At 41.8% G+C, this 25,501-nt stretch overlaps 1 protein-coding gene across 1 annotated transcript in view; it reads right to left on the reverse strand.

Annotated features, from left to right (window-relative positions):
• Window positions 1–23,847, reverse strand: part of RIMKLA (ribosomal modification protein rimK like family member A) — a 35,102-nt gene extending 11,255 nt beyond the window's left edge. Inside the window, exons 1-3 of the mRNA XM_004477414.4 lie at window positions 23,574–23,847; window positions 11,090–11,320; window positions 6,690–6,776 (exon numbers count right to left, since the gene is read on the reverse strand). Of these exons, the coding sequence (XP_004477471.1) occupies window positions 6,690–6,776; window positions 11,090–11,320; window positions 23,574–23,736 (481 nt within the window). The 5' untranslated portion in view covers window positions 23,737–23,847. The remainder of the gene's footprint in view (window positions 1–6,689; window positions 6,777–11,089; window positions 11,321–23,573) is intronic.
• Window positions 23,848–25,501: the final 1,654 nt, after the last annotated feature.

Raw genomic sequence — 25,501 nt, forward strand, 5'->3', positions numbered from 1 at the left:
TGATGTGGCTCAAGTGTTGAGTGACTGATCCTCACATGAGAGATCCTGGGTTTGGTCCCCAGTGCCACCTAAAACAAACATACAAGCAAAAACAGCAAGAAAACAAATGAAAAAACCAGTTCAGGGGAGCCAGTGTGATTCAGTGGTTGAGCACCAGCTTCCCACATACGAGGTCTTGGGTTCAATCCCTGGCCATGGTACCTCAAAGAAAGAAAAAGAGTGATGGGCATCTTACATGCCCCTACTAGCATGTAAGACCAAAAAGTAATATCTAAAACATGTCATAACCAGGCTCTGTCACTCCTGAAATGGCTGGAATTTAGACACCCGACCGACCTGGAGAAATGATGTGTCCCGGTAGAAGACAAGAGGAGGATGTGCAGCTAAGTGGGTACAGTGCCAGGGAAGTTCAGGATAAGGAAACAGGAGAGGACCTGGCAAGTTGGAAGAAGGCAGCATTGATGGTTCAAGTCTTGGTGAATGAATGGAGGTGGAAGCAGTTGGACATTTGGCATCTGGAAACAAATTGCTGGGATGCAGTTATAAGCACTGGGGTTCTCCTGGGAATTAGCTAGGATTTTCAGCAGAAATACAAGGGTAGAGCAAGGGATTTGGTTCCTGGCATAGAGGTTCTAATATGAGGCTTAACCTGTAATTAATAAAGGAGATATAGTTTTAAGGCAAGGGGGAAAAAGGAAGGGAATGGCACTAAGATTAGTTGATTATCTACTATGTGCCAGACATTTATTATTATTTCATTTATACTTCATACTAGCCCTCTGAAGCTTTTAGGACAAGGATGGTTATCTTGTATTACAGAGAGGAAAATAAGGGTACATAAGGTTAGTTAATTTCTCCAGTGCTACTCCACGACCTCCCTTAGATTATTTCCGTATGCGACATATAAAATCTCATTTAACTACTGTAGTAGTCTGAGAGGGTGGACCTGTCCCCCAAAGGTTAGGGATGGCCAGGTGGTCAACTTGTTGCTCTGAGAGGGTTGAGCCTGAATGCCAAAGGTTAGGGGGAATATTGTCGTCACATCACTGTACTAGGGGGTTTAAGACTCTAACCCAAAGATTGGGTAAGATGTGGCTATCACCCCAACACTCTTGGAGGGAGTGGTCTGGAGCTTGGTCAACACCCAGATGCTTGATGAGGGTGGAACCAAGAAAATGACCATTGGGCAAGCATGTGGAAAGGGTGGGTTCCCATAAGGCACCAAGGAGAAGAAACCATCATCTAAGAATGACTCTCAGGGAAGCAGATTTGGCCCAACAGATAGGGCGTCTGCCTATCACATGGGAGGTCCAAGGTTCAAACCCAGGACCTCCTGACCCATGTGATGAGCTGGCCCACGTGCAGTGCTGATGTGCACAAGGAGTGCTGTGCCACATGGGGCTGTCTCCCGTATAGGGGTGCCCCACGTGCAAGGAGTGCACCCCGTGCGAAAAAAGTGCAGCCTGCCCAGGAATGGTACTGCACACAGAGAGCTGACATAGCAAGATGATGCAACAAAACAAGACACAGATTTCTGGTGCCACTGACAATAATACAGTGGACACAAGAAGAACACACAGCGAATGGACACAGAGAGCAGACAACTGGGGGTGGGGCGGGGAAGGGGAGAAAAATAAATAAAAAATAAATCTTTAAAAAAAAATGACTCTTGGACTGAAATCAAACAAAGAATTCCCTGCAGGTCTCAGAACTGTAAAGAAATTGTGATTCATGTTTCCCTCCCAATTTCTCCTTATTGTAATGAAAATATTTATCCTTTGTCTGTCCACTTATGTATTGGAAGCAGATGAATTGTTTTGTAAGTTTCAGAGGTCTGTAGCAGACAGGACTTTGCCCCAAGACAAACTGTATTTCTTTAAACTGACTGTGATATGATTTAGTACTTCCATTGTAACTGATTTAAGGTTTTTTTTTTTAATATTGTAATGTCATTTTGGAATTCAGAGGGTGGAGTGTAGCAGTTTGATTATTGATGAATTCCATATTGGATTATGTTTGTAAACTGATCTTTTCTTCTGGACATATCAGATTATAATGGAGTCATAGGTTTACTTGATTAAGTAATTATGTAAACTTCTTGTGCCAGTAGGGTATTAAAAGGCATGGCAAAGGACAGAGTTGGGGGTTTTTTGATGTTGGAGTTTTGATGTTGGAGTTTGATGCTGAAGCCCTAAGCTGGAGACCCAGGAAGTGATAAGCCCACAGAAGAAAGAGAAGCTAGCCTCTGGAAGGAAGGAACCCAGGAAGCTGAACCCTCACATACATCGACAGCCATCTTGCTCCAACACGTGAAAATAGACTTTGGTGAGGGAAGTAACTTATGCTTTATGGCCTGGTATCTGTAAACCCCTACCCCAAATAAATACCCTTTATAAAAATCAGTCAATTTCTGGTATTTTACACCAGCACCCTTTGGCTGACTAATACAACTACTATAAGTTTGTTTATTCCTTATCCATTTTCCTACTAAGATACTATGTATTTTGCTAGCAATGAACAATCCGAAAATCAAATTAAGAAAATAACTCCATTTACAATAGCATCAAAAGGAATACAATACTTAGGAATAAATATAACTGAAAAGTGCAAGACTTGTATACTGAAAATTCAAAATAAATAGAAAGACATCCCATGTTCATGAATTTAAAGGTTTAATATTGTTAAGTTGACAATACTCTTAAACTGATCTACAGATTCAATGTCATCCCTCTCAAAATTCTAACTGCCTCTTTATCTGTAAAAATGACAAGGTGATCCTAAAACCCATTTGGAAATGCAAGGGACCCAGAATAGCCAAAACAATCTTGGAAAAGAAGAACAAAGTTGGAGTACTCACAATTCCCAATTTCAAATCTTACTACCAAGTCAGTAATCAAGACAGCATGGGGAAGTGGATTTGGCTCAACAGACAGAGCATCTGCCTACCACATTGGAGGTCCAGGGTTCAAACCCAGGGCCTCCTGACCCGTGTGATGAGCTAGCCCATGTGCAGTACGGATGCACTCAAGAAGTGCCCTGCCACGCAGGGGTGTCCTTCACATAGGGGAGCCCCATGCACAAGGAGTGCACCCTGGAAGAAGAGCTGCCCAGTGCAAAAAAAGTGCAGCCTGCCCAGGAGTGGCGCTGCACACACGGAGAGCTGACACAGCAAGATGATGCAACAAAAAGAGGCACAGATTCCCGGTGCCACTGACAAGAATACAAGCGGACACAGAAGAACACACGGTGAAGGGACAGAGAGAACAGACAACCCGGGGGGGGGGGGGGGGGGGGGGGGGGAGAGGAGAGAACTAAATAAATAATGAATCTTTAAAAAGAAAAAAAGACAGTGTGGTACTGGCATAAGGGCAGACATATATATATACGAAATTGAATAGAATTGAGAGTCCAGAAATAGTTCTACAAAGTTGCCATGACCATCAGTGGGGGAAAGAATAGTTCTTTCAATAAATGCTGCTTGAACAACTAGATATCCAAATGCAAACAAATGAATTTGACCTCTACCTCACACTCTATCTAAAAATTGACCATATTATAAAAGACCTAAATATAAGATCTAAAACTATTAAACATATATAAGGAAACACAGGTGTAAATCTGCATGACCTTGGATTAGGCAACAGTCTCTTAGATATGCTATCAAGAGCATAGGCAACAAAAGAAAAAATAAATTAGATATCATCAAAATTAAAAACCTTTGTGCATTAAAGAATTCTATCAAGAAAGTAAAAAGAGGGAAACGGATGTGGCTCAAGCAGTTGGGCTCCCGTCTACCATATAGGAGGTCAAGGGTTCGATGCCCAGGGCCTTCTGGTGAGAGCAAGCTGGCCCACACAGCAAGCTGGCCCATGCGGAATGCCACCCCGCACGGGAGTGCCACCCTGCACAGGAATGCCACCCTGTGCAGGAGTGCCAGCCGATGCAAGAGCTGGCTCAGCAAGATGACACAGCAAGAGACAGAAAGGAGAGAAAATAAGATGTAGCAGAACAGGAAGCTGAGGTGGTACAAGAGAGTACTCGCCTCTCTCCCACTCTGAAAGGTCCCAGGATTGGTTCCCGGATCCACCTAATGAGAATACAAGCAGACACAGAACACACAGCAAAATCAAAAAAAGAAAAAGAAAAAGTAAAAAAACAACCTACAAAATGGGTAAAAATATTTTCAAACCACATATCTGATAAGAGTCTAGTATTCAGAATACATAAAGGACTCTTAAAACTCAATGATAACAACCCAATTTAAAAATGGGCAAAGGATTTTTAATTTTTAACTCATCATCATCAGTCATTAGGGAAATGCAAATCAAAACAACAAGGTACCACTAACCCTAGTGGTACCTATAAATAAAAACAAAGAAACAAAAACAGAAAATAAAAAGTTGCACATTGGTGAGGACATGGAGAAATTGGACCCTCATATATTGCTGGTGGGATTGTAAAATGGGACAACCACTGTGGAAAACAGTTTGGCGGTTCCTCAAAAAGTTGCAATTACCATATGACCCAGCAATTCCACTCCTAGGTATACACCCAAGAGAACTGAAAACATATGCCTACACAAAAACTTGATACATGGGGGAGAAGAGATGACTTAAGCAGTTGAGGGCCTGCCTCCCACAAGGGAGGTCCTGGGTTCGGTTCCCAGTGCCTCCTAAAGAAGACAAACAAACAATGAGTAGACAATGAGCACAAACAATGATCAAACAGATGAGGTAGCCTTCTTGGGGGTGGGAAGGGTACATTATTAAAACAAAAAACAAAAAAAAACAAAAAACTTGGTGCATGAGTGTTGGTAGCAGCATTATTCATAATAGCCAAAAAAAAAAATGAAAACAATCCAACCTGTCAGCTAATGAAAAGATGAGCAAAATGTGGTATATCCAATACAATGGAATAGTATTCAGTTATAAAAAGGAGTGAAGTACTGTCACATGTTACAATATGGATGACCCTTAAAAACATTACACCAAGGGAAAGAAGCCAGATTTAAAAGGCTACATACATCTCCTGTGATTCCATTTATATGAAATGTCCTATATAGGAAAATCTGTAGAGACAGAAAGTAGGTTCTTAGTAGCCAGGGAATAGGGAGAGGGGCAAATTAGAACTGTTAAGAGTTCCAGTGTTGCTTTTGGGGGTGATGGAAATGTTCTAGAATTAGGTAGTGGTGATGTTACACAACACAGTAAATTTATTTTCTATTTCTAGAATGTAAGTTACTTAAGGGTAGGAATTTTTGTTTTGTTCCCTTCTGTATTCCCAGAGTCTAGAATAGTACTTGATCTTTCATAGACACTCAATAAATATTAGTTGAGAATCCAAATTTCAGCCCCGTAGCATATCTGAATAGTAGCAAGGGCCCCACCTCACCAGAAAGCTCATTTCTCTTACTCCTCAATAGAAGCCCTCTACTCTCATGGGTTGCTTTGTTTATAGCAGCTTCTGTGTGTTTGCTTACTGATTTCTTCAAGTTTAAATCCCTTACTCATTTCCCCCAGTTCAAATACCACACTTCAATTTAAGCCTCCTTTTTTTTTTTGCCAATGAAGCCTTCCCTGTCTTATGGCAGAGTTGAGCCCTCCCTCCTTTAGTTCAGACAGCCCCCTGGGCATATCCTTGACAGCCGTCATGATACTTGAGTACAGCTGTCTCTACACATTTGAGCTTCTTAAGGGCAGTGATTATATCTAAATAATTTCTCCTTCACAGTCCTAAGTGATAGTCTGTTACCTCCCCTCACTCCAGATGCCCTGAGCTCTTAAATACCTGGGCCATCTGGGTATCATAATGAGGAACCCACTCATTTACTGCAGGAGGGTTACTTTCTGCTGCCTATGTCCTATTTGATAATTACTGAGTCTCTACCAGGTACTGAGCCCCATACTGGCCTTACAGAGACAGAGATGTATAAGATCTGATCATCACCTCTAAGCAGTCAATAGCCTGATAAGAACAGGCTCAAAAACTTGTAACCACTGTATAATGTAATAGTATGCTAGAAGCTATGGAAACACAAAGGAGAGAGCAATTCATTTTGTCTGGAGGAGAGAGAGAGAGGCCAGGGGTGTCAATAGAAAGGAAATGACATCTGAGCTTGCCTTCATGGATGAGCAGAGGTTCACTAGGTGGGCAGAGAAAGATGGTATTCCAAGCAAGGGGGAGAGAGCAAAGGTTTAGAGAGAGGAAACTACACATCTAGTTGGTGAATGGCTGGATTATGGAGAGTTCCCGTGGGGACTGTGACCAGGAAGGCTGCAAAGGAAAGTTGGGGCTTGTTTGTGCAGGGCCTCCAGTACCATGTTGAGGATGATGGACTTTGTCTAATTGGCAACATAGAGTCTTGGGAAGGATTTTCAGCAATGGAGTGACAAGAACAGATCCAGGTCTTAGAGGAATTACTCCAAGGAAAGAATAGAGGATGCAGTGGAGTTAAGGGAACCACAGATCAAGAGTCAGGTCAGGAGGCTGCTGTGATAGTCCCAAGAGGAGATGCTAAGGGTCTGACGAACACAAGGACAATGAGGACAGAAAGGAGGGGACATGGTGAGAACTACACTGCACACTCCTCAGTGTGAGCTCCATTTTTCCAGGCAGTGCTTCTGCTGTGTCTGATGAGAGTCTTGCCCTTATGGACTTTACTCGGGAAGCCCAGGAGGAGGAGGACTAACCCCGGTGTCCTCGCGTGCTCTTCACCACAACTGGGTAGCCCAGGGGCTCGGCTTCATCAATCATTTTTGAAAAGTCTTCATGACCACCTGCCAAGGAAAGGTGAAAGTCAGTGAAGGCAAGGCTAATGGCCAGAGCAGTCAGCCTAGCACTGTCCCCTCTGTGGGAATTCTTGTGGGGCCTCATGTCTCTCGGATTCAAGCAATTCAAACCCATTCAATCCAAAAGACATTTTCTGTACCTGTAATGTAAAAGGGGGGAGCAGAGAGATAAAGGAAATCAATACTTTTCAAGTACTTTCTGCACAGTAAAGGCTTCACATGCCTTAGTTTAGGTAGTCCTCATAACCACCTATGGGTAGGTATTTTTCCCTTTCTAATAACCATCATAAACAAAATTCTAAGCTGGCCCCCAAGATTCCCTCCCCCTGCATAATTCCCTACCCTTGAGCATGGAGATATTAGCAAATAGGTATATCAGTCATATGATTAGTTCATTAATCAGTTGACTTTGAGTTAATCAAAAGGGAGATTACCCTGGATGATCCTGACTTAATCAAGTGAGCCATTTAAAAAGAGGAGAAGACTCTCCTGTTTGCCTTGAATGAGCAAACTACACTGTTGTGAGGAGGCTCATGTGGTAGAGAATTCTCCAGAGCTGGGAACAACCTTGGATTGATGGTGGCAAGAAAGTGGGGACATCATTCCTGGAACAATAAGGAACTGAACTTTGCCAACAAATGGTAAGCCTGAAAGACATCACTGTGACTCAGGTGAGAATGAAGCCTCAGGTGAGAGTGCACTCTCAGCTGAAACCTTGATTTCAGCTTTGTGAGACCCTGAACAGAGAACCTAGTTATGCTGTGGCCAGGTTTCTGACCTTCAGAAACTGTGCGTTAAGAAATGGGTTCTGTGTTTAAGTCCTAAGTTTGTGGTAATTTGTTACATAGAAATTGAAAACAAGTACATATTATTATTCATATTTTTTCAATGAAAGCTTAAAGGGGTGCATTGGAGCTAGTTGAGGCTTTAGAGCAGGAGTTCTTAACCTTTTTTGTTTCACAGACCCCCTTGCCAGTCAAGTTAAATGAATATTACTGTAATCTATTTATTGTATAAGTGAAGAAAATGCTAGATTTCCATTAGAGGTCAGAGAAAATAAAGATAATAAGTTGATTTTTTCAATTCAAGCTCACGGACCCCCTAAAATTTTCCCGCAGATCCCTCGGTGGTCTGAGGACCCCTGGTTAAGAACCCCTGCTTTAGAGTCATACCTCAACTTTGGATGAGACAAATCCCCAAGGGATTTAAGCTTTAATTTAAAAATATGAATAATAATGGTTATGAAACCTTTCTAAATTATTTTAAAAACTTCCCTGACTTCCTAAGCATAACATTGAGCAGAACCTTCTCTTGAGAATTTAGGGTTGAACATTAATGACTATACTCAATGCCCTCAGGCTTATATTTGCCTGCCATTTTGTGGCATCAAACTAATGCATTTTTTGGTTCTTGGACTTGGTTTTTATGGTTTGCCATTTCCCTTGCTGTCAGGATAGCAAATAATACTTCCCACGCTGTCAGTATGGAGTGAGAGCCTCTCCTTCTACTTCTCCTTGCTATGGACTTAGAAATGACAAAACATGTTAGTGAGATGACTTTTCCAGCACAGGATTAATTGGCTTCCAGATGAGGGCTCTACCATCCATTAAGTGAATGAAATCTAACGTTTGTTGGGGTTTGTGACATATATATGGAATGCTCAGAAGTCCTTTCAGTTTACTTCCTGTTTCTTAAAAATGTGCTAGAGTAGGTTGTGTAGGTATGATGGTGAATTTGTTTCCTATTGCTGCTGTAACAAATCGCCACCAACTTGGTGGCTTAAAACAATATGAATTTAGTATCTTACCATTCGGTAGGTTAGAAGTCTTATATGGGTCTTACATCAGGATGTGAACAGGGACATGTTCCTTTCTGGAGGCTCTAAGAGACGGATCTATTTCCTTGCCTTTTCCAGAATCTAAAGGCTGCCTGCCCTCCTTGGAGCATGGACATCTTCCCCCATCTTCAAAGACAGCAATTGCATGTCAAGTTCTCACATCTCACCACTCTGATCTTCTTTCAAAGCCATCTCTCCTCCCACGCACCCACACACACATTTCTGACCGTCTTTTGCCCCCATCTTCCATTTTAAGGATTCTTATTATTACAGTGGGCCTGCCTGGATAATCCAGGGTAACCTCCCTATTTTAAGGTCAGATGATTAACAATCTTAATTCCATCTGCTGCCTTAATTACTTTTTCCTATATAATGCAACATATTCACAAGTTCCAGGGATTAGGATGTGGGCATCTTTGGGGAGGAGAGGCATTATTCTGCTCACCAGAGATGCAATGGTAGTTTATCAATTTTTGCTAAGTAAAATACTTCTGGATACCAAAAGATTTGTTTTGTTCACAAAAGTGCTTTAAAAAACAGACAAGAGGAAGGCATTGTAGATCATTAGGGGCATCTTCATGAAGAAGACATTTCATAAGAAGGAGTACTACCAAATTCCTGACCTCCCACTGATAAATTTAACTCCTCTCAGAGCCAGCCTTTTTTCCTCCTTTGCAATTCAGTGAAAGAGGGGTCCTTCCTACCTAAGGCCATCCCTGCACCCGTACTTTAGACCCCTTTTCCTCTCACCTTCTCAGTAAGCTTGTCTTTCAAGTATCCCCTCTCTGCTGTACCTTCAAACTCTCAGTTCCTAATTTCATTAACAATTAAACACGCTCAGTCCTCAACCATCTTAAGCAAATAAAATCCCTGTTCCTTGACCCTGTGCCTTTCTTTAACTACAACTTTGTATCCATACAGCCAAACCACTTGAGGTAATTAACCCACTGTTTCCATTTCTTCATTTCCCAACCCATGACAATTTGGCTTCTCTTCCCATCACTACATTGAAGTGGTATTCATCAAGGCCCAGTGAACTCCCTGTTGCTAAATCCAATGTCCACCTCTCAGTGCTTTTGTTATTTGGCATTTCAATATCATACAACACTTCTGATTATATCATCCTTCTTAGAATGCTCTCTCCCCAGCTCCTGTGATCTCTTCTCTGCTCTCTGATTACTCCTACTCGTCTCTTTTATAGGTTCCTCTTCCTCTACCCATTCCATAAATCAGTGTTAACTCAAGATTATATCTTGAGCCCTCCTTCTTTTTAGTCTACATATTCTCCTGAGAAATGTCATTCATTCCCATGACTTCACTTAACATAATAAAGGCTTCCAAATCTAGTTCTCTGCTCTGTACCTCTTTCCATAGCTCTAGATCCATTTATCTTCTACCTTTTGAGTACTTTTCCTTTCATATACTAGACACCTAAAGCCGAACTTGTCCCAAACTGAAACCATCTCTCTCCAACAACCCCATCCCGCTACCTGCTGATCTGTTTCTCCCCTCCCATATTTCTAGTCTCAGGGAAAGTTTGCTTTAATACCATCCATCTGGTTGCCTAAACCTGAAATCAGAGAGTCACTCTTGATTCCTCTCCATACTCCTCATATCTAGTCAATCACCTTGTCCTTTTATTTCTACCTCCTTCCTAATTCCTGAATCTGTTTGCTTTTCTTCACTCTCACTATGGCCACCTTAGTTTAGATCATCACTGCTCACTTGGATTATTTGAAAAACCTCTATTTATCCTGCCTCTCCTTTGCTCCCATCCAAACCTTTTTCCATAGTGTAGCCAGAGTAATCTGAGCTGTAACTCTGACCAGGCCATCTCTCAGGATTAGCTCTTATGTCCTTCAGCTGTTATATAAGGATCCTTCTTATCTTTCCAACCTGATAGATCAATTTTTTCTCCTCACATTCTACAAACTACTGGCAATACCACCAATAGGTCATGTTCTCTCTTGCCGCTAGGTCTTTGTATGTGATGTTCTCTGTTTAGACTTCTCCCCTGTCCCCCTTCCCTTATCTGGACAACTTCAGCTTAGTTTAGATGTTATCTCTTTTAGCAAACTTTCCTCAATGTCTTCTAAACTGTATTCAGAACTCTTCCATGTATTCCTGTACCACCCTGTCCTAACTCTTAATCATGACACTTACTACACTGCACTGAAACTGCCTGTTGACTTGATGTCCTCTGCATCTGATGTAGGAATGCCTCTGGGACAGGGACTTTCCACACTTCTATAGCCCCAGGGCATCATATTGTAGTTGGGACATAGTGTGCACCTGATAACACAGTTGTTGAGTGAATTATAGAGAGAAAGAAGCAAAGGCATTTCAGATGGAAGGAATAGCAATGATAAAGACACAAGAGATACTAGAAAGTTTCTGGGGAAAGAAAGCATACAGATGTAGTGATTTGGAAAGAAAGTCCCAACCCTGTTTCAAGGAGACTCACCATAGGAAAATGTGTCTGGCATGGGGACTCCATGTCCAGCCAGCTCTTGGAACGTCCAGAATTTGTTGATACAGTTTAAAATGCTTTGTGGGCGGTTGACTAGGCGGCAACCCAACTTCTCCAGGTGTCGCAAGACAGTGATGTCACTGTCTGATTGTACTGAGGGTGTGGGCACCCGCACGAGCACCACATCTGGGAAAGTAGTGAGTGCCTTCTGGTTCAGCTGTAAGCCTGCAATCGAAGGACAAAAGTGAGCTCTGGGTTTGCCATAGTTTAGTCCCACCAGAACTGATTCCAAGAGACTCCTCAAGATCAAACCTAGCAGGAAGATAGCCTTGAAAACAACCTGGATATCCTGTTGTACAAGAAAACTCTACAGTCAACCCTATATTCCAAACAAATGGGCAGAGCATGATTTTGAGGAAAAATAAAGGATTTAACAAGAAAAAAACAAAATAGCATATCATGAATATTTCAAGTTAGAAGAGTCAATAGGAGATGATGTAGGCCAGCACTTTCCTTCTACATAATTCTAGTATTACCTCAAGGTACAGGGGCTTAGGAAGCTGAAGACTCAATGAAAAGGGAACAGTGTAGTCCATTTAAGGAATCCCTACAACCCCTTTTATGATAAACTTTAAAAAAATGTCTGAATGGAATATTATGTAACCATTCAAATGATTTTTATGAACACTCTATAATGAATATAAAAACATCAATGTTAAGTGAAAAATATAGGATACAAAATTATAAAGAATGCATTCTGATCTCAACCATGTAAATAGATACAAATTAGAAAAGGCTGGAAGGTAATATACCAATATTTTAACTGGGATTACTGGTGATTAACTTTTTGTATTTTATATTTACCTGTATCTTCCAAACTTTCTCCAAGTACATATTAACTTTATACCAACAACTAAAAAAAAAAAAAACTTAAAAAAAATCTATTGAAAACCAATTCAGTTTTAAACCTAGAATGCATCCAAAAACAGTTGATCCATATAGTGAAATGAGTAGAACCTGCACTATGCTAGGTGAACTGGGCATATTAGCTTGCAGTGAAGACTCAGGAGCAGGAACGCAGTCTTTCAGTATTGCAGGGCTTCCATGAACTTTTGCCGTGTCCACTATGACACCAAGAGATAGAGCTACACGTAAGAGCATTTGTCTGCCTTGTTCACTGCAATATCCCCAGCCCCTGGAATAGAGGCTGGTGCATGGTAGGCACTTGTTTGCTCAATTAAGCAGAAGCTATAGGGAGACATATTTGGGTTCAAAAAAGGAATATTTTCCTACGCCTTAGAAGAATGGGCCAATGCTCACTGATCACCTGAGTTTGGTACAGAGGGAATGCTAGTATCCAATGGGCTCACAACAACCGGCTTGGTCCCTTTCAACCCTGACATTTGAGTTTCATATCACTCTAAGTAGTTACCTGGCCATCTCCAATTCACCTAGAATCTAGGGATGGAATTTTGGAGACAGGAAATCAGAGGGGTAGGGCAGTGACAAGTGAGTTCATATGTCTCTCTTAATGAGCCCTATAAGAGCTTCTAGAATGCTCTAAAGAAACCCTTTAAAACACAATTTATAGAACAGCTTACAGTGCTTAACTTAAAGCACCTTCTATTTTATAACTGCTATTATACTGCACAATCATATAATTCCAAGTAAACAAGAGGTGTTGATGAAGTTATACTCTCTGTATTGGGGAATAAATAATATCAATACACATGCTCTAAGCAGAAACAAAAATTTAAAAAATACTATAATGCTCTAACTTCCACACTTTCCCCATTTTAGAGATTTTTCACAGATTTTTTTTTAATGGGAGGTAGATGCAATCATTTGGGTAAATTGTTTTCAGTATGTATGCAGATAGTGCAAACCCAAGGAATTGGGGCATAATTCTCAGGGATGATTTATAAAGAGTGTTCAGGTTATCTTCACTTTGACTTCAGAAAACAGCATTACTTATATTTGCATTTGAAAGCAAAAAGTTCTTTGCCATTCACAGATCTTTGGGAAAATAATATGAAACAAGAAAAAAACAAACCCTGGGGAGTATCCTGAAAATTGGTAGGAGAAGAAAGAAAGAAAAATAATCAAATTGGTGAAAACTGAGTAAATACAGAACACTCAGGGAAAAAGCAACAGCCCGGGACAACACTACATAATGAGATAATATATGCAAAAATGCTTTGAAAGCTATAAAATGCTATACATATGTAAGGCACTGGCATTACTATTGCACAAACATTCTACTAAGCAAGGTAGGACAATTTATGGAGTTTTTACCACCTGATGAGAAAAATGGCTTTGCAACAGAAAAAAAGTGACCTAGAGAAATGAGAAGCAGCAGAAACGTCCGGCTTTTAAATCCCAACATAAGACCACAGACAAACAGTTAAACTTCTAAATGGGAAAAAAAGAACCCAATCATTTCTGGAAATACCAACAAGTGAACGGAGACAGCTCAGCCTCAACAAGCAGATTCACATACACCTAGAAAATCTTACCAGGACTTCATTTCTCTTCTCCAAAGGTAAATCTTTGGGCCTGGCTCTTTCCAACTGAGGCCTTTAATAAATGAAGAATGGAATGGGTTAAAGTGTAGCCTAAAAGGCTCTCTACAAGCAGTTAGACAGATTTGGTCTCTTGACTGTGCTGGCTAGCTGGCCCTGTGCAGAGAGGACATGACAGGTTTGGGAATACATCTGCAGAACTAATTTCATCTTTGCCCCAACATTCTTGCTATGGGCAACTTCACTTGACCCCTGTTAATTCCTGTTCCCTGTGCTGCCACATTTCTACAAGTGGTAGGAAAGAGGCTGCCCCTATCCATGGCTTCAGTGGGAATAGTAATTTCACCCAGCCGTGACAGAACAACCTGGATTTAAGGCTGATCCTTAACTGGTCTGTGAATCCTGAGACCTTTAACCACTTAAGTAATATCTGCTCCCTCTCCCCAGTAATATCTTCTCCCAGGAAAGGACCTGATAAATGAATTCAGGGATGGAACTTAAGGTGTCACCCTTCCCAGGATTCTTAACATTTCTACTGCAATCTTCAGACCTCAAGCCAAAGGAATGAAGAGCTGGTGGCAGGGCATCAGGGAGAGAGGGGCTCTGCTTGGCTGCCAGCAAGTGCAAGCAAAGCCTTCAACACTGAGAGGCTTCTGCCCTCAAATAACAAGGGATTTCATGTGGTTAAGGGCCCTAGTGCTCAGGAATATTGCCTTGATTTTTTAAAAAAGTATATTCACCACTCTCTTCAGCAGAAACAGAAAATCAGGTAGGCTCAATTCTGCATAGTTGCTAAGGTTTCTAAGACTCCTAGATAGGAATTGAGTTTTACTATGTTTAGCCTCAAACCACTTTTTTTTTTACTAAAATGATCAATCTGTCCCCAGACAGGTCAATAGGATAGTAGTCAGTATGCTGATCCCTAGCCACCTTAATCTAAATCAATTTTTTGAAAACAAAGAATATTTTCTCTATATTACTTCTAAAAAGAATAATGTACTTTCAGCAATAATTGTGTTCTAATTTCTTCTTGAACTCTCTATATTTGGAAATATTTCACTGTATTAGAAACAAAACAGAAAAATGGAGTAACTTTTCGCAAAGAATTGAGTGTGTTGTGTTTTTTTAAAAATTATTCTAACTCACATATTTGGTTAAATTAAGTTAAATTCTACAAAACTAGATTTTTAGCATTTTTATGTTTAATAGCCAAGACATGACCTTTAAAATAAAGAGAAACAGATTTAGAAATAAGCAAAGCATTATTGGAAAGTAGAGCTCTGAAAATTAAACACTGTTCTCAATCATTCATACCAATAGAGGGAAGTAGAAGCATGGATAATAAAAAGTACAATAATTCACATTCAAATTCAGCTAGCATTTTTTATTGAGCATCTGTTGCGTTTCAGGGATTTTGCTAAGAACTTTTGCATGTATTATCTCAATTAAATTAAAGGAGTCTTCAAATATGGATCCTCCAATAGATTGGACTGTAAACATTTTTGCATTTACTCAAAACTAATGCATAATATGTCATTGCTCTCCCAACAAGTGCAATGCAGCACTCACTTCTTTGTGCACACATATACATTCTTGACTTCCCAAAAGAAAGCTTCAAAACTGATCCAGTTTCTGGTATACTAGAAAAACCTTCATGTACAAAGCAAGCAGCAGAAAACAGCATGAAACTAGCATGAGAGCAAATAAAGTCTTCACTGGTGGCAGCTTTTAGAACCAGGATATTTTAGCAGGATCAAGTAACAATGGTCCTAGTGAAGCTCTATAAGTTACCAGAAAAGAACCAATAATATAATAAAATTACTTGGAGAATCCATTCAGTGCTTCACATTATCTTGTGAAGACTTGATCTGACTCATTTTGGTCACACTTCAGGCTTTGCCTAGTTTCTTTCCACCCTACCCTCCAGGAATTTTCTTATAAAGAAGTTGTTTTTAGTCTAATGAGTAGAAGCAATCCCTCCTCCTCACCTTTTTAAAGTTCTTTGTTATGTTGCCCAAAGAAATCTCACCTCTACCTCATTAAAACCTAGCCTTCTGTGGCCACTTTCTCTTTCACCAATTGCTATTTTGAGGTCATTTAATCCAATTCAACCATTGTTGAACTGTTAGCAAGAGTCAGATACACTATTAAACAGGATGGGGGTACACAAGTTGTACCAGGAAGTCTCTGCCCACGAGGAGCTTATAGTCTTCTCCTGGATAAAGATGTACTTAAATATTCATTCACTCAGCAAAGATGTATTTAGCACCTACTTTATGTCCAACCCAGTGTTAGTCTGGGTTTCCCCAGAAGCACAAGTATTTAAGTACTAGTAGTTTATTTGGGTGGTAATTTCAGAAAACACTGGTAGGGGATGTACAGAAGTGAGGCAGGGAAAGGATGCAGCAAAGAAAGGGGGTCAGGTAAGTGAGTTACCACCTTGGGCAAAGGTAGCTCAATGCTGCTGGTGAACTGGAGGGAATGGTTTAGTACACACACCTTAGTTATCCCACCTGCGGGGTAAGTGTTTGGATGAGGGCTGCTCCTGGGGCATGTGTTAATTCCCTGGCCTTTCTGGCTGGCCATACCTGTGTGGGCAAAGTGGTTCCTGTGGGCAGAGAAAGCTGAAAGAGATGCAGGTGCTGGCAATTATCAAATGATGCAGACCAAAGGGCACAGGTGGGTCACTGACAGCTAAACTATAGGCACCTTCCTATGGGCTTATGGGGAGGCATGAGAGTGAAACAAACAGTATCCCTGGAATTTAAAAAGAAAGACAACACACAACTGTCATTAAGGCCATTAATGCTCTGTGAGGAGCACCTAGGTCCTAACAAGAGTTTATCAGTCTGGTTTGGGCAGACTGGGAGTGGGGAAGAGGATTATAATACAATGCAGTAAGAGCTCCAACAGGCAAGGTTTCACCTACAGTGACAGCAAAGGAGGAGGGAGCAGTTGGAATGATTATCTCTGCCTGGGGAGAGACAATCAAGGGAAGTTTACAAAAGATGTCTCCCTACTAGTGCCTCTGGGCCCTGAAGAAATGTGTAAAACTAATAAATGCATAAGGACTACCAAACTGATGGTAAAGACATGGCAATTTTATAAGTACGAAATTCAGGAATGTCAGGGCTTAAGTAAATATTTGGGAAGACATTTCCAGAAGTTGTGTCAACATAAGATGAAAGGCAATTATGCAAAATGGACAAAATACTGGATTTTTTAAATACTGCCCTTTGATGGCACTAGGGGCCCACTTCTAAATGCAAGCACCTGCATCTCTTGGTCTGGTTTGCTATATACCAATGGCTGCCAAAACTGCCTTTTGAGTCAGAAGACTAGATTCAATTCCTAGCTGTCACTTAGCTTGGCAAGACACAAAAATCTCTGGATCTGTTTCTTCTTCTGTAAATGGAAGGGTCCCAGTTGTGGCATGCCTTCTTCTTCCCCATAACCACCAGCCTCATCAACATGATCTATCTTGTGACCACCAAGACAAATCTCATCAAGCCCTTTAGCCCTCATGGTAGCCAGTCAAGAGTTCAGTCTCCAAGGCCACGCCATTTCCCTGGACTCTAAAACCCTGGTCTGACATTGCCTTTTCCAATCCTACCCTCCATTCCTTCCCATCTCCACTGTGCCCTGTGGAACTCATAGTCAATGGGTAGCAAATCCCCTCATCCTCAGTTTTTTGGGGAGCATTTCCTTCACCTTCTTCTTCCTCTATATTGTAGTCCTTTTCTCTTCTTCCACACTCAGATTACTGAGCCTCAGGGTAGAAGAGATGTTCTCTATGCTCTTCATTGCTGCTTCCAGGCCAATCTTCCTTGCTCCTCCCCAAAACACCAAGGTTTGTCTCTCATGGCATCATCCCTCACCTTGTTCCAGTCATCTGCTTACCCCTTTCATTCCTGGCTCTTACTCTGTCTCATGCTGTAAAAAATAGTAGTGGTTTCAATGTCCCTATGGAGGATCCTTCTAATGTCTCTTGGTTTCTTGACCTCCTTTCCTTCAAGGATCTCGTCCACCCCACCCCCCCCACCTCAGCCACCATTCCAAGTTACATTCTAGACTTTATGCAATTGCCCCATTTTAATCTCCACACACCAACTCTTTTCTTTCCAGTTTACTCCCTTTAGCCCCTCAATTCTAACAGTACTTTGACATCACTGGGAACGATCAAGCACAGATCCTCCTGTACTCAGAACCCTTCAATAAATTCCCAGCTCATCCAGAGTTAAAACCAAACTCCTTCATTGACCCACAAGACTCCATCTGCTCCCCTCCCCACACCCATTGCTCTGACCTCCACTCCTAATACTCACATCCCTTCATTCATTCTGCTCTAGCCACACTTGCCTCCTTGCTATTTCCTCTACTTATAGATATCCAAAGGGCTTCTGTCCTCATTTCCTTCGGATCTTTACTCAAATATTATCTTCTGGGTGAGGACCTCCCCAGTCACCCTGCCTAAAAATGTCATCCCCTCCCCCATCTCCAGAAATATGTTCTATTCCTCTTGCCTTTTTTCCTCCTAAGCCCTTTTCACTAGCAAACTATATGTTTTACTTATCTTGTTTATATTCTATCTCCCCCTCTAGGATGTAACCTCTTTGAGAGGCAGGGATTTCTGTCTGATTTGTTCTGGGACCTAGAACAGTACCTTTTATGTAGTAGGCAGTGAACAGATACTCGATTGACTAACTGTATGAATGAAAGAATGAATGAATAAAATCATAAATGAGATGGAGACCATGCCTGTTTTTACTCTCCATTAAATCTCTAATGCCTAGCAGAGTGCCTGGCCCAAAGTGTGTACTTAATAGTATTAATATTTGTTGAATGAAATAAATGAATAGGATGTTGTAGAGACTGAGACATAAAATACATTAAAGCATTAATAATAAAGTTACAGGAATGAAAAACCACCTATTAGTTTCTCAATGCAAAAGTAATTTAAATTTATCACGTTCTCATACTTGTATCTTGCATTACTTTTTAGTAGTGAAAACTCAAACAGAAATAGACTGAGAGTTTTGGATCAAGTTGTAGGCTTGTGCTAAAACAATATAAATCCCTACTAAGGTGAAGCCTCTCACAGTGGGTAGGGTGCCCAGGAAGGGGCTAGAGTGAGGTGAGGTTAGCTCTGAAGTACCTGGGTATCAGTGAACGCCCTGGTAGTAAAGGGAGTGGCAAGGAGGTATGGAGTAGGTAAGGATAACATGGAAATCCCTGAGTGACAGCTGCAACTTCCACCAGGCCAGACTAACAAATACGGTGAAAGTGTCATAGTCACAGTAACAAGTGGTTCCAAAATCTCTGAGTGGGACTTTGATATCCACCAAAGGTCCCAATCTACTAGTTCTAGTGCTTCCCAACACAGTTCATGAGGTGTCCCTAAAAACTAATATTAGAAATATAAACTACATATCCAACCCATCCTCAGTCCTTGAGGTCAGCCTACAGCTATAAATAAGGACCTGTGTGGTAAAGTGTATCCATTTACCACTCATATTAGTTTGGAAATATTATATGGTACATGCTTCTTCCCACTCTCTCACCTATCCACTAGTGCTACATAATGGTGATATTCAGATTACAAGGTGTCAGGCACAGGTCTTTAGCAAGAACCAAGGTTAAAGATCAATTCTCTCTGTGGTAAAGGCTAGCCTGATACACTTTCTTGCTAGTGTCTTCTTGAACAGTACTGGGAATTCTGTGAGGCCTTCTATTGTCTTCTAGCAGGCTGAGGTAAGACCACTTCCTCACAAAAATTTAGGTAGGATTTCTCCCCTACCCGACCCTCACATGTTAACAATCTTTCTCACCTGATTATTGCTAAGAACCAAGTAAAAGGATCTCAGAACACCTGATTTAAAGAACTTGACCTAGAAATTGACGTATGGCCACCAAAGCTTTAGCTCTGAAAGTAAGGGAAAGGAATGCTGAATCATTCTGTTTCCAAAAAAACAAGCTGTAACACACCCTCATATCCAGGTCAGACTCATTCTATTTGTCTTGGAATTTGTACCTGAGTTTGTGACTATACTTGTTTCTTAAGCCGGTTAATCATACAGACCTATGGATGGTCAAAGGACTTAATTCTCACTAGCAAATCTGTCCTCATGTAATGGCTCATCACAAAAACATATCCAATCCTGATCTCCCAAACACAGCAGCTAATTAGAGTAAAAGTCTCATAGGCTTCAATTAGTCTCTATGGTACTTCATTTAGTCATCCAACATTAACTGAAGGCCTACTAAGTGCCAGTTATGGAGCATACATCTGAGAATTCCCCAGTCTTGGGTAGGCAGAAGAGAAAACTTATAAATAGATAAATAAAATAAGAGAAATGCTATTTTAAATGGTATGCACAATGTAATTTTGCAGCAGGGAGAAGAAGAAGAAGGACTTCTGGGGCAGGGGTAGGATAGGGAGCTCAAGAAAGTAGTCATACTATGAGGTGCAGAGGTGACCAAAGATGTACTTACCAAATCCAATGGATGTGTCATGATGATGGGAACGAGTGTTGCTGGGATGGGGGGGGGAGAGGTGGGGTGGGGGGGGGTGGGGTTGAATGGGACCTCACATATATATTTTTAATGTAATATTATTACAAAATCAATTTTAAAAAATGTAAAAAAAAAAAAAAAAAGAAAGTAGTCATAGAGATGAATGACATTTGTGCTGGATTTGAAAGATAAATAAAAGCTCACCATGTGGGAGGAACAGGCAGAGGGAGTTTCAGGGCAAAGCCCAGAACCACAGAGAGAAACGGTGAAGTCAGTGCAGGTTGATGCATGGAGTACAGTGGAAACGAAGACACAGTGTCTGAGCTGGAATTACTGAATTATCTCCTACCAGTACTAGGTGCCCACTCCTATTTGTTTTGAGTTAATATGTAAAAAGAACCTAGACCTATGCCTGGCAAAGAATAAGCACTATATATATTTTGCTATTACTATTAATGATGATGATATGCATTTTGGTGCCATATTCACTATTTTATCCCCAGGGTCAAGAATACTTAATATTGTTGAATGAATGAATGAATGAATGAATAAATGAACGAATGAATGAACTTGTAGTTTCCAAGAGGGAAAAAAGAGATGGCTATGATTCTCAGAATGCTACACACAGCAGCAAGTTAAGGGAGGGTGTTTGCTGATGACATTGAGCTAGTCACTTCATCTCTATGAGTTACTCAAAGGACATTTCCCTCTTTTCAATAGTATTGCACTGAATCCATGTTGAATAGGGTATATTACTGGGTTAAAAATTATAGTAATAATAAAACCTTACATTTATATAGCAGTTTCAGCTTACATGCATTATCTTGTTTAAAATAATTACAAGCTGTCTGAATCCTATTTTTAGATTCAACCTGAAATTATAAACCCTGATTTTGGCTCCTACTAGCCTCCACAGAGGGACCTCAGGAAAGAGACTCTGCTCATGCCTGTCCCAAATTGACTCCTTCATTACACTCCTATCCCAATCTAAAGAAGGAATGGAAAGGAGTAGCATGCTGGCTTTGTAGAGAGGGTACCTTAAATTCTGAAACTATACAATTACTTTGCAAGGCACCATCTAGCCTCAATTTAACACAATCCACTTCAATTTCACATCTCCTGGGAGAGGTAGTATTGGTTGCAATGTCCTAAAACATATTTATTCCAGATCACTGGGTTGGGAATTAGGAGACCAGGGTTTTTAACTGTAAGTTTGCTGCTAACTAGCTGATGACATTGAACAAGTCACTTCATCTCTATGAGCCTCAGGTTCTTCATTTGTATAATGAAGGGTTTACACTGGATGATTTCAAAGTTCTTCTCAGATCTAACACTCTATAATTCTCAAATGGGAAATGGCATTGGTATCACTGTAACTACATATCTCTGTATTTCTAAGTCAGTAAATTCATTCAAAAATATTTATTCAGTGCCTACTACGTGTACGGCACTATTCTTGTAACTATCATAGCACTGAAAAAAGCAAACAAGGTAAATCTCACAGAAGTCACTTTCTTGTGCTTTCATTAACCTACTCGCACAACAAATAACTCTATTGACTACTTTAGCTAGTAGAAAGGGTGATCTAATAAGTTTTTCATGTGTTGTGATTTATGTGTGGCTATCTCTAAATTAGCAAAAAATTGAAACTGCACCCAAAAATATCTATTTTCAATTTCTCCATTCACCAGGCAAATAACTGTGTAGAATTTCTTATAATTAAAAAGAAGTAATTCCTGGTTTATGAGTAAATTGAGATATTTTCACACATGAATTCCAATTTTAAGATGCTAAACAAAAGGGTTTAAATGTTTCCTGTGGCAGTAGAATTTAATTTTCTTTTTTTCTAGGACTAATTCTTTAAAGTGGGGTTTTAGAAACAAACAGCACTTTCCTATTTTAAAAAAAACTTTATTTTTTTCCTACTCATACAGAGTGCATGATGGGAATTTGGTTACTATATCTGAAAAAAAAAAGAAGACATTACAAGCTACTAAAAAAAAAAGAACAAACTGATCCTAGAGATGGAAAGATGTGTATATTGAGTACTTATTGATCTGTATTAGTAAAATATAACTGATTATCCCATGTAAGTATGGTACTGACACACAGGATTTTAGAGCTAGAGGAACCTTCACCCCTAGTTACACAAATGAATTACTTGAGATTCAAAGACGTAAAGTGATTTGCCCAAAGCAAAGTTAAAATACTTGTTAGAAAAACTGGAATAAGAATCCAGATCTTCAGAGTTCTTGTCCAAGAATCTAGTTCTACAGTAGCTCACTGTGAGGGTTTTTGTAATTCAAGGATAGAGAGAGGGTCCCCTTTAAGTTTGAAAGATACTTTTTCAAACAAAATGTAAGACACCTAATGATTATAACATTTCTCCAACAGGCTGTGCAATTTGATATTACTTATAAAGAGTTTCGATAAAGAAAGATCTATAACAGTAACATTCAACTTAGAAACAGGTCATATTCAAAATTTAATTTGTAAATAGCTTGTTGCAAATTTGGAATCTCTTACCCTAGGGAAAAAAAGTAGTGAATTATAAACCTGTTTAGCCAGGTGTGACTGAAATAATATAAAATCGTATCCCAAGAAGTGCCTCAACTGGGCTCTCTGAAGTGGCCAGATACTTCCAGTGGAGTGCTCCAGAGGACCCTAAATTTGAGACTGCTGATATTAAGGATAATTGGAAATTTCTAAAAACATTCTTAACATTTTGAGGCCAGGGTCACAGATGATAACCATTTCTTACCCTCCCCCCAAAAAGGACTCTTGGACACAGCAGTGGCATGATCAGAGAGACTCTGTACCTGAAATCTTGACTTTTCTGGATTCAGAATTCAACATTTTTAGAGAGGAGGATGAGTTTAAAAAGACCCATCAAAGGTCGATTCTCACCTCATACCTAAGAGGCGACTGCAATCTTTCTTAGATTTTCCCTCATATGTAGTTGTTAGTTTGGTAATTATATTCTATGTAGTGCATTACTGATGCTTACACACTCCTAGGAAACTTTTAAGAACAGTTGATCTTAATGACAATTTCGTAAATTTAGTATGGGTTTCTATAAATCTTAGAGTCTACAATGACAGGGTATAGATGTAAACAGAATTTGCAAATTTGGGGAGACAGCTTGATATCTCTCGTTCATCCAGGCGGCTTCAGGTGAATTCGGGTTCTTCACAACACAAAGTCCCCTAAGTAAATTCAGTCACGGTGTCCAGTCTCGGCCCCCGGGGAGATGCTGATGGTCAAATGACGTTATCAAGGTTAGGGGCTTTCCCCAGCGCTAAGAGGTATCGCAGGCGGAGAGCGGCTGGCTTGGGGGACCCGAAGGAGACTTGGCTGGGGAGGCCGGGGTGAGCTCGCCCACCCGGCCGGCTCTCGGGGACCCGGGTGCGCCTCCCCGCCCTCCCGGGGCCCGCCTCGCTCACCGAGGTGGCCGCCGACGACGGTGACGGCGATCTGGTCCATGAGCACCGCCCGGAAGCGCACGTCCTGCTCGGAGCAGCGCTGCCGGAGGGCGCGCAGGATCTGCACCTGCGGGTAGTCCTCGCGGATCCGCCGGTCTGTCAGGAACCAGAGCTGGGAGCACATCGCGGCCGGCAGCGGCGGCGCCGGGCCCGCGCGGGCCCCCTCGGCGTCCCGGGCCGCTCGCTGCTGCAGGCGGGCGGGCAGCCGGCGTCCGGGCGAGCGCGCCGCCGCTGCGTCCCCGTCGGTGCGCCAGGCACCTCTGCAGCCCTGACCCAGCGAATCTGCCCGGCCAGTCAGCGCCGCCGCCGGCGCGGGGCCAGCCAATCAGCGCGCGGCGGCGGGCACAGGCCGGCCGCGCGGCCGGCTGCAGAGGCGGCCCCGGCGGGCGGCGCCCGGGAGGGGCGGTGGGGCCGCGGGGAGGACGGGTGGGGCTCGGGAGCCGGGCAGCCGCAGACCGACGGTGGCGAGACCAAGGGCGACATCGCGCGCCCTGCCCTGGACCCCAGTGGGCGTGGCGCTGCCTGCCAGGGCGCGCAACCGGAGCCGGAGGGGCCGGGGCGGCGGCCCCGTGGAGCGGGCCAGGTGTCGGGGCTGATGGCTCACTGACTGACGGGCCGCAGCGGGCCGCGGAGGCGTTCCAAAGGAGTCCCGGGCACGCGCGGCGTGAGGGCGCCACCGCAACCCGCAGAGCCCGGGAGAGAGTCTCAGGAACGTTCCAAGGGGCGTGGGGAGGTGGGGTTCGGGGCCCTGGCGGTTAGGCCCCAAGCTGGACCCTCAGACCCTTGGAAGGAGAGCGCTATTTCTGCCAAATCTTGGCCCGAAGCCCCGGGCGGTGATGAATTGGGGTTTTAGCCACCTCTCATTCAGATTATTTGAAGGTGTATTTCCTAGGGTCTAAGAATCTCGAGGCGATAAAAAATATATCTAAGCCTTTTTTCAGTTAGAAGGACCGCTGGCAGCGCCCCCCCCCCCCCCCCGTCCCCAGCCCTACGACTGAGTCATCTTTTCACACCATCCTCGGTCTCAGCCAATTGCAAATCCTGACTGTACACTACAGTGTTTGAAGCCAGATTTTCCTTTCTAAATAACTGCAGGACTGAAGCTAGCCATCTTTAGAGTTTGTATTTGCTCTCCCAGCTCAGGAAAATACAGGTCTTTTTTGGCTTAGGGAAGCAAGAGCAGTTTCAAGATAGGCTTAGTAATGACGACTTAGAAATGGGGCAGGATGTCTCAGGTAAGGTAAAGGCACAGGTGTGTGCATTTTCCCACCAGATATGCCTTTGGATAAGTTATAAATAGATGAAACTTCAAAAATTGACTTTTTCTAGCAATATTAAGTGAATCCTTTTGTGTTGCAAAGTGTTTCCCTCTCTGTATGTACTTTCTTAAAATGGGTAACATTGACCTAGTGCCCAATGGATTAGTAACTTTCAAAACTATCCTCTAAACACAGATCAACTTAGCTATTAGAGGCTCTATCTTCTACATTTGCCATTTCCTTGGTGTCCCATACTCTATCTTTTGTTGACCCTGATGCTTCCAACAGCGTTTCTGCAGTATCAGGCATAAGATGTCTATAAACTGATCAGAACTATAATTTCTTGGGAACAATAATTTACTAAAAGATATATGAGTTAGTAAATTTTAAAGTTGCTTATAATTCATTTTCACATAATATCCAGCAGAAATAGACTATTTCTTCCATGCATCTTTTAATCAGCAAGGAAAATTCTTTTCCGAAGCCCTCAAGCAAACTTCTTACAATCTCGTTGACTAGAATTGTAATACCTGCCCATATTTAAACCAGTCATTGGCAAGGGTAAGAAATCAAAAGGAACAGCTTAAACTCATTATGATTCATGCCCTGTGGCTGGGAATTGGGCCTTTC

The sequence above is a fragment of the Dasypus novemcinctus genome, chromosome 9 (assembly GCF_030445035.2).
Source record: "Dasypus novemcinctus isolate mDasNov1 chromosome 9, mDasNov1.1.hap2, whole genome shotgun sequence".
In the NCBI taxonomy this organism is placed as follows: Eukaryota; Metazoa; Chordata; class Mammalia; order Cingulata; family Dasypodidae; genus Dasypus; species Dasypus novemcinctus.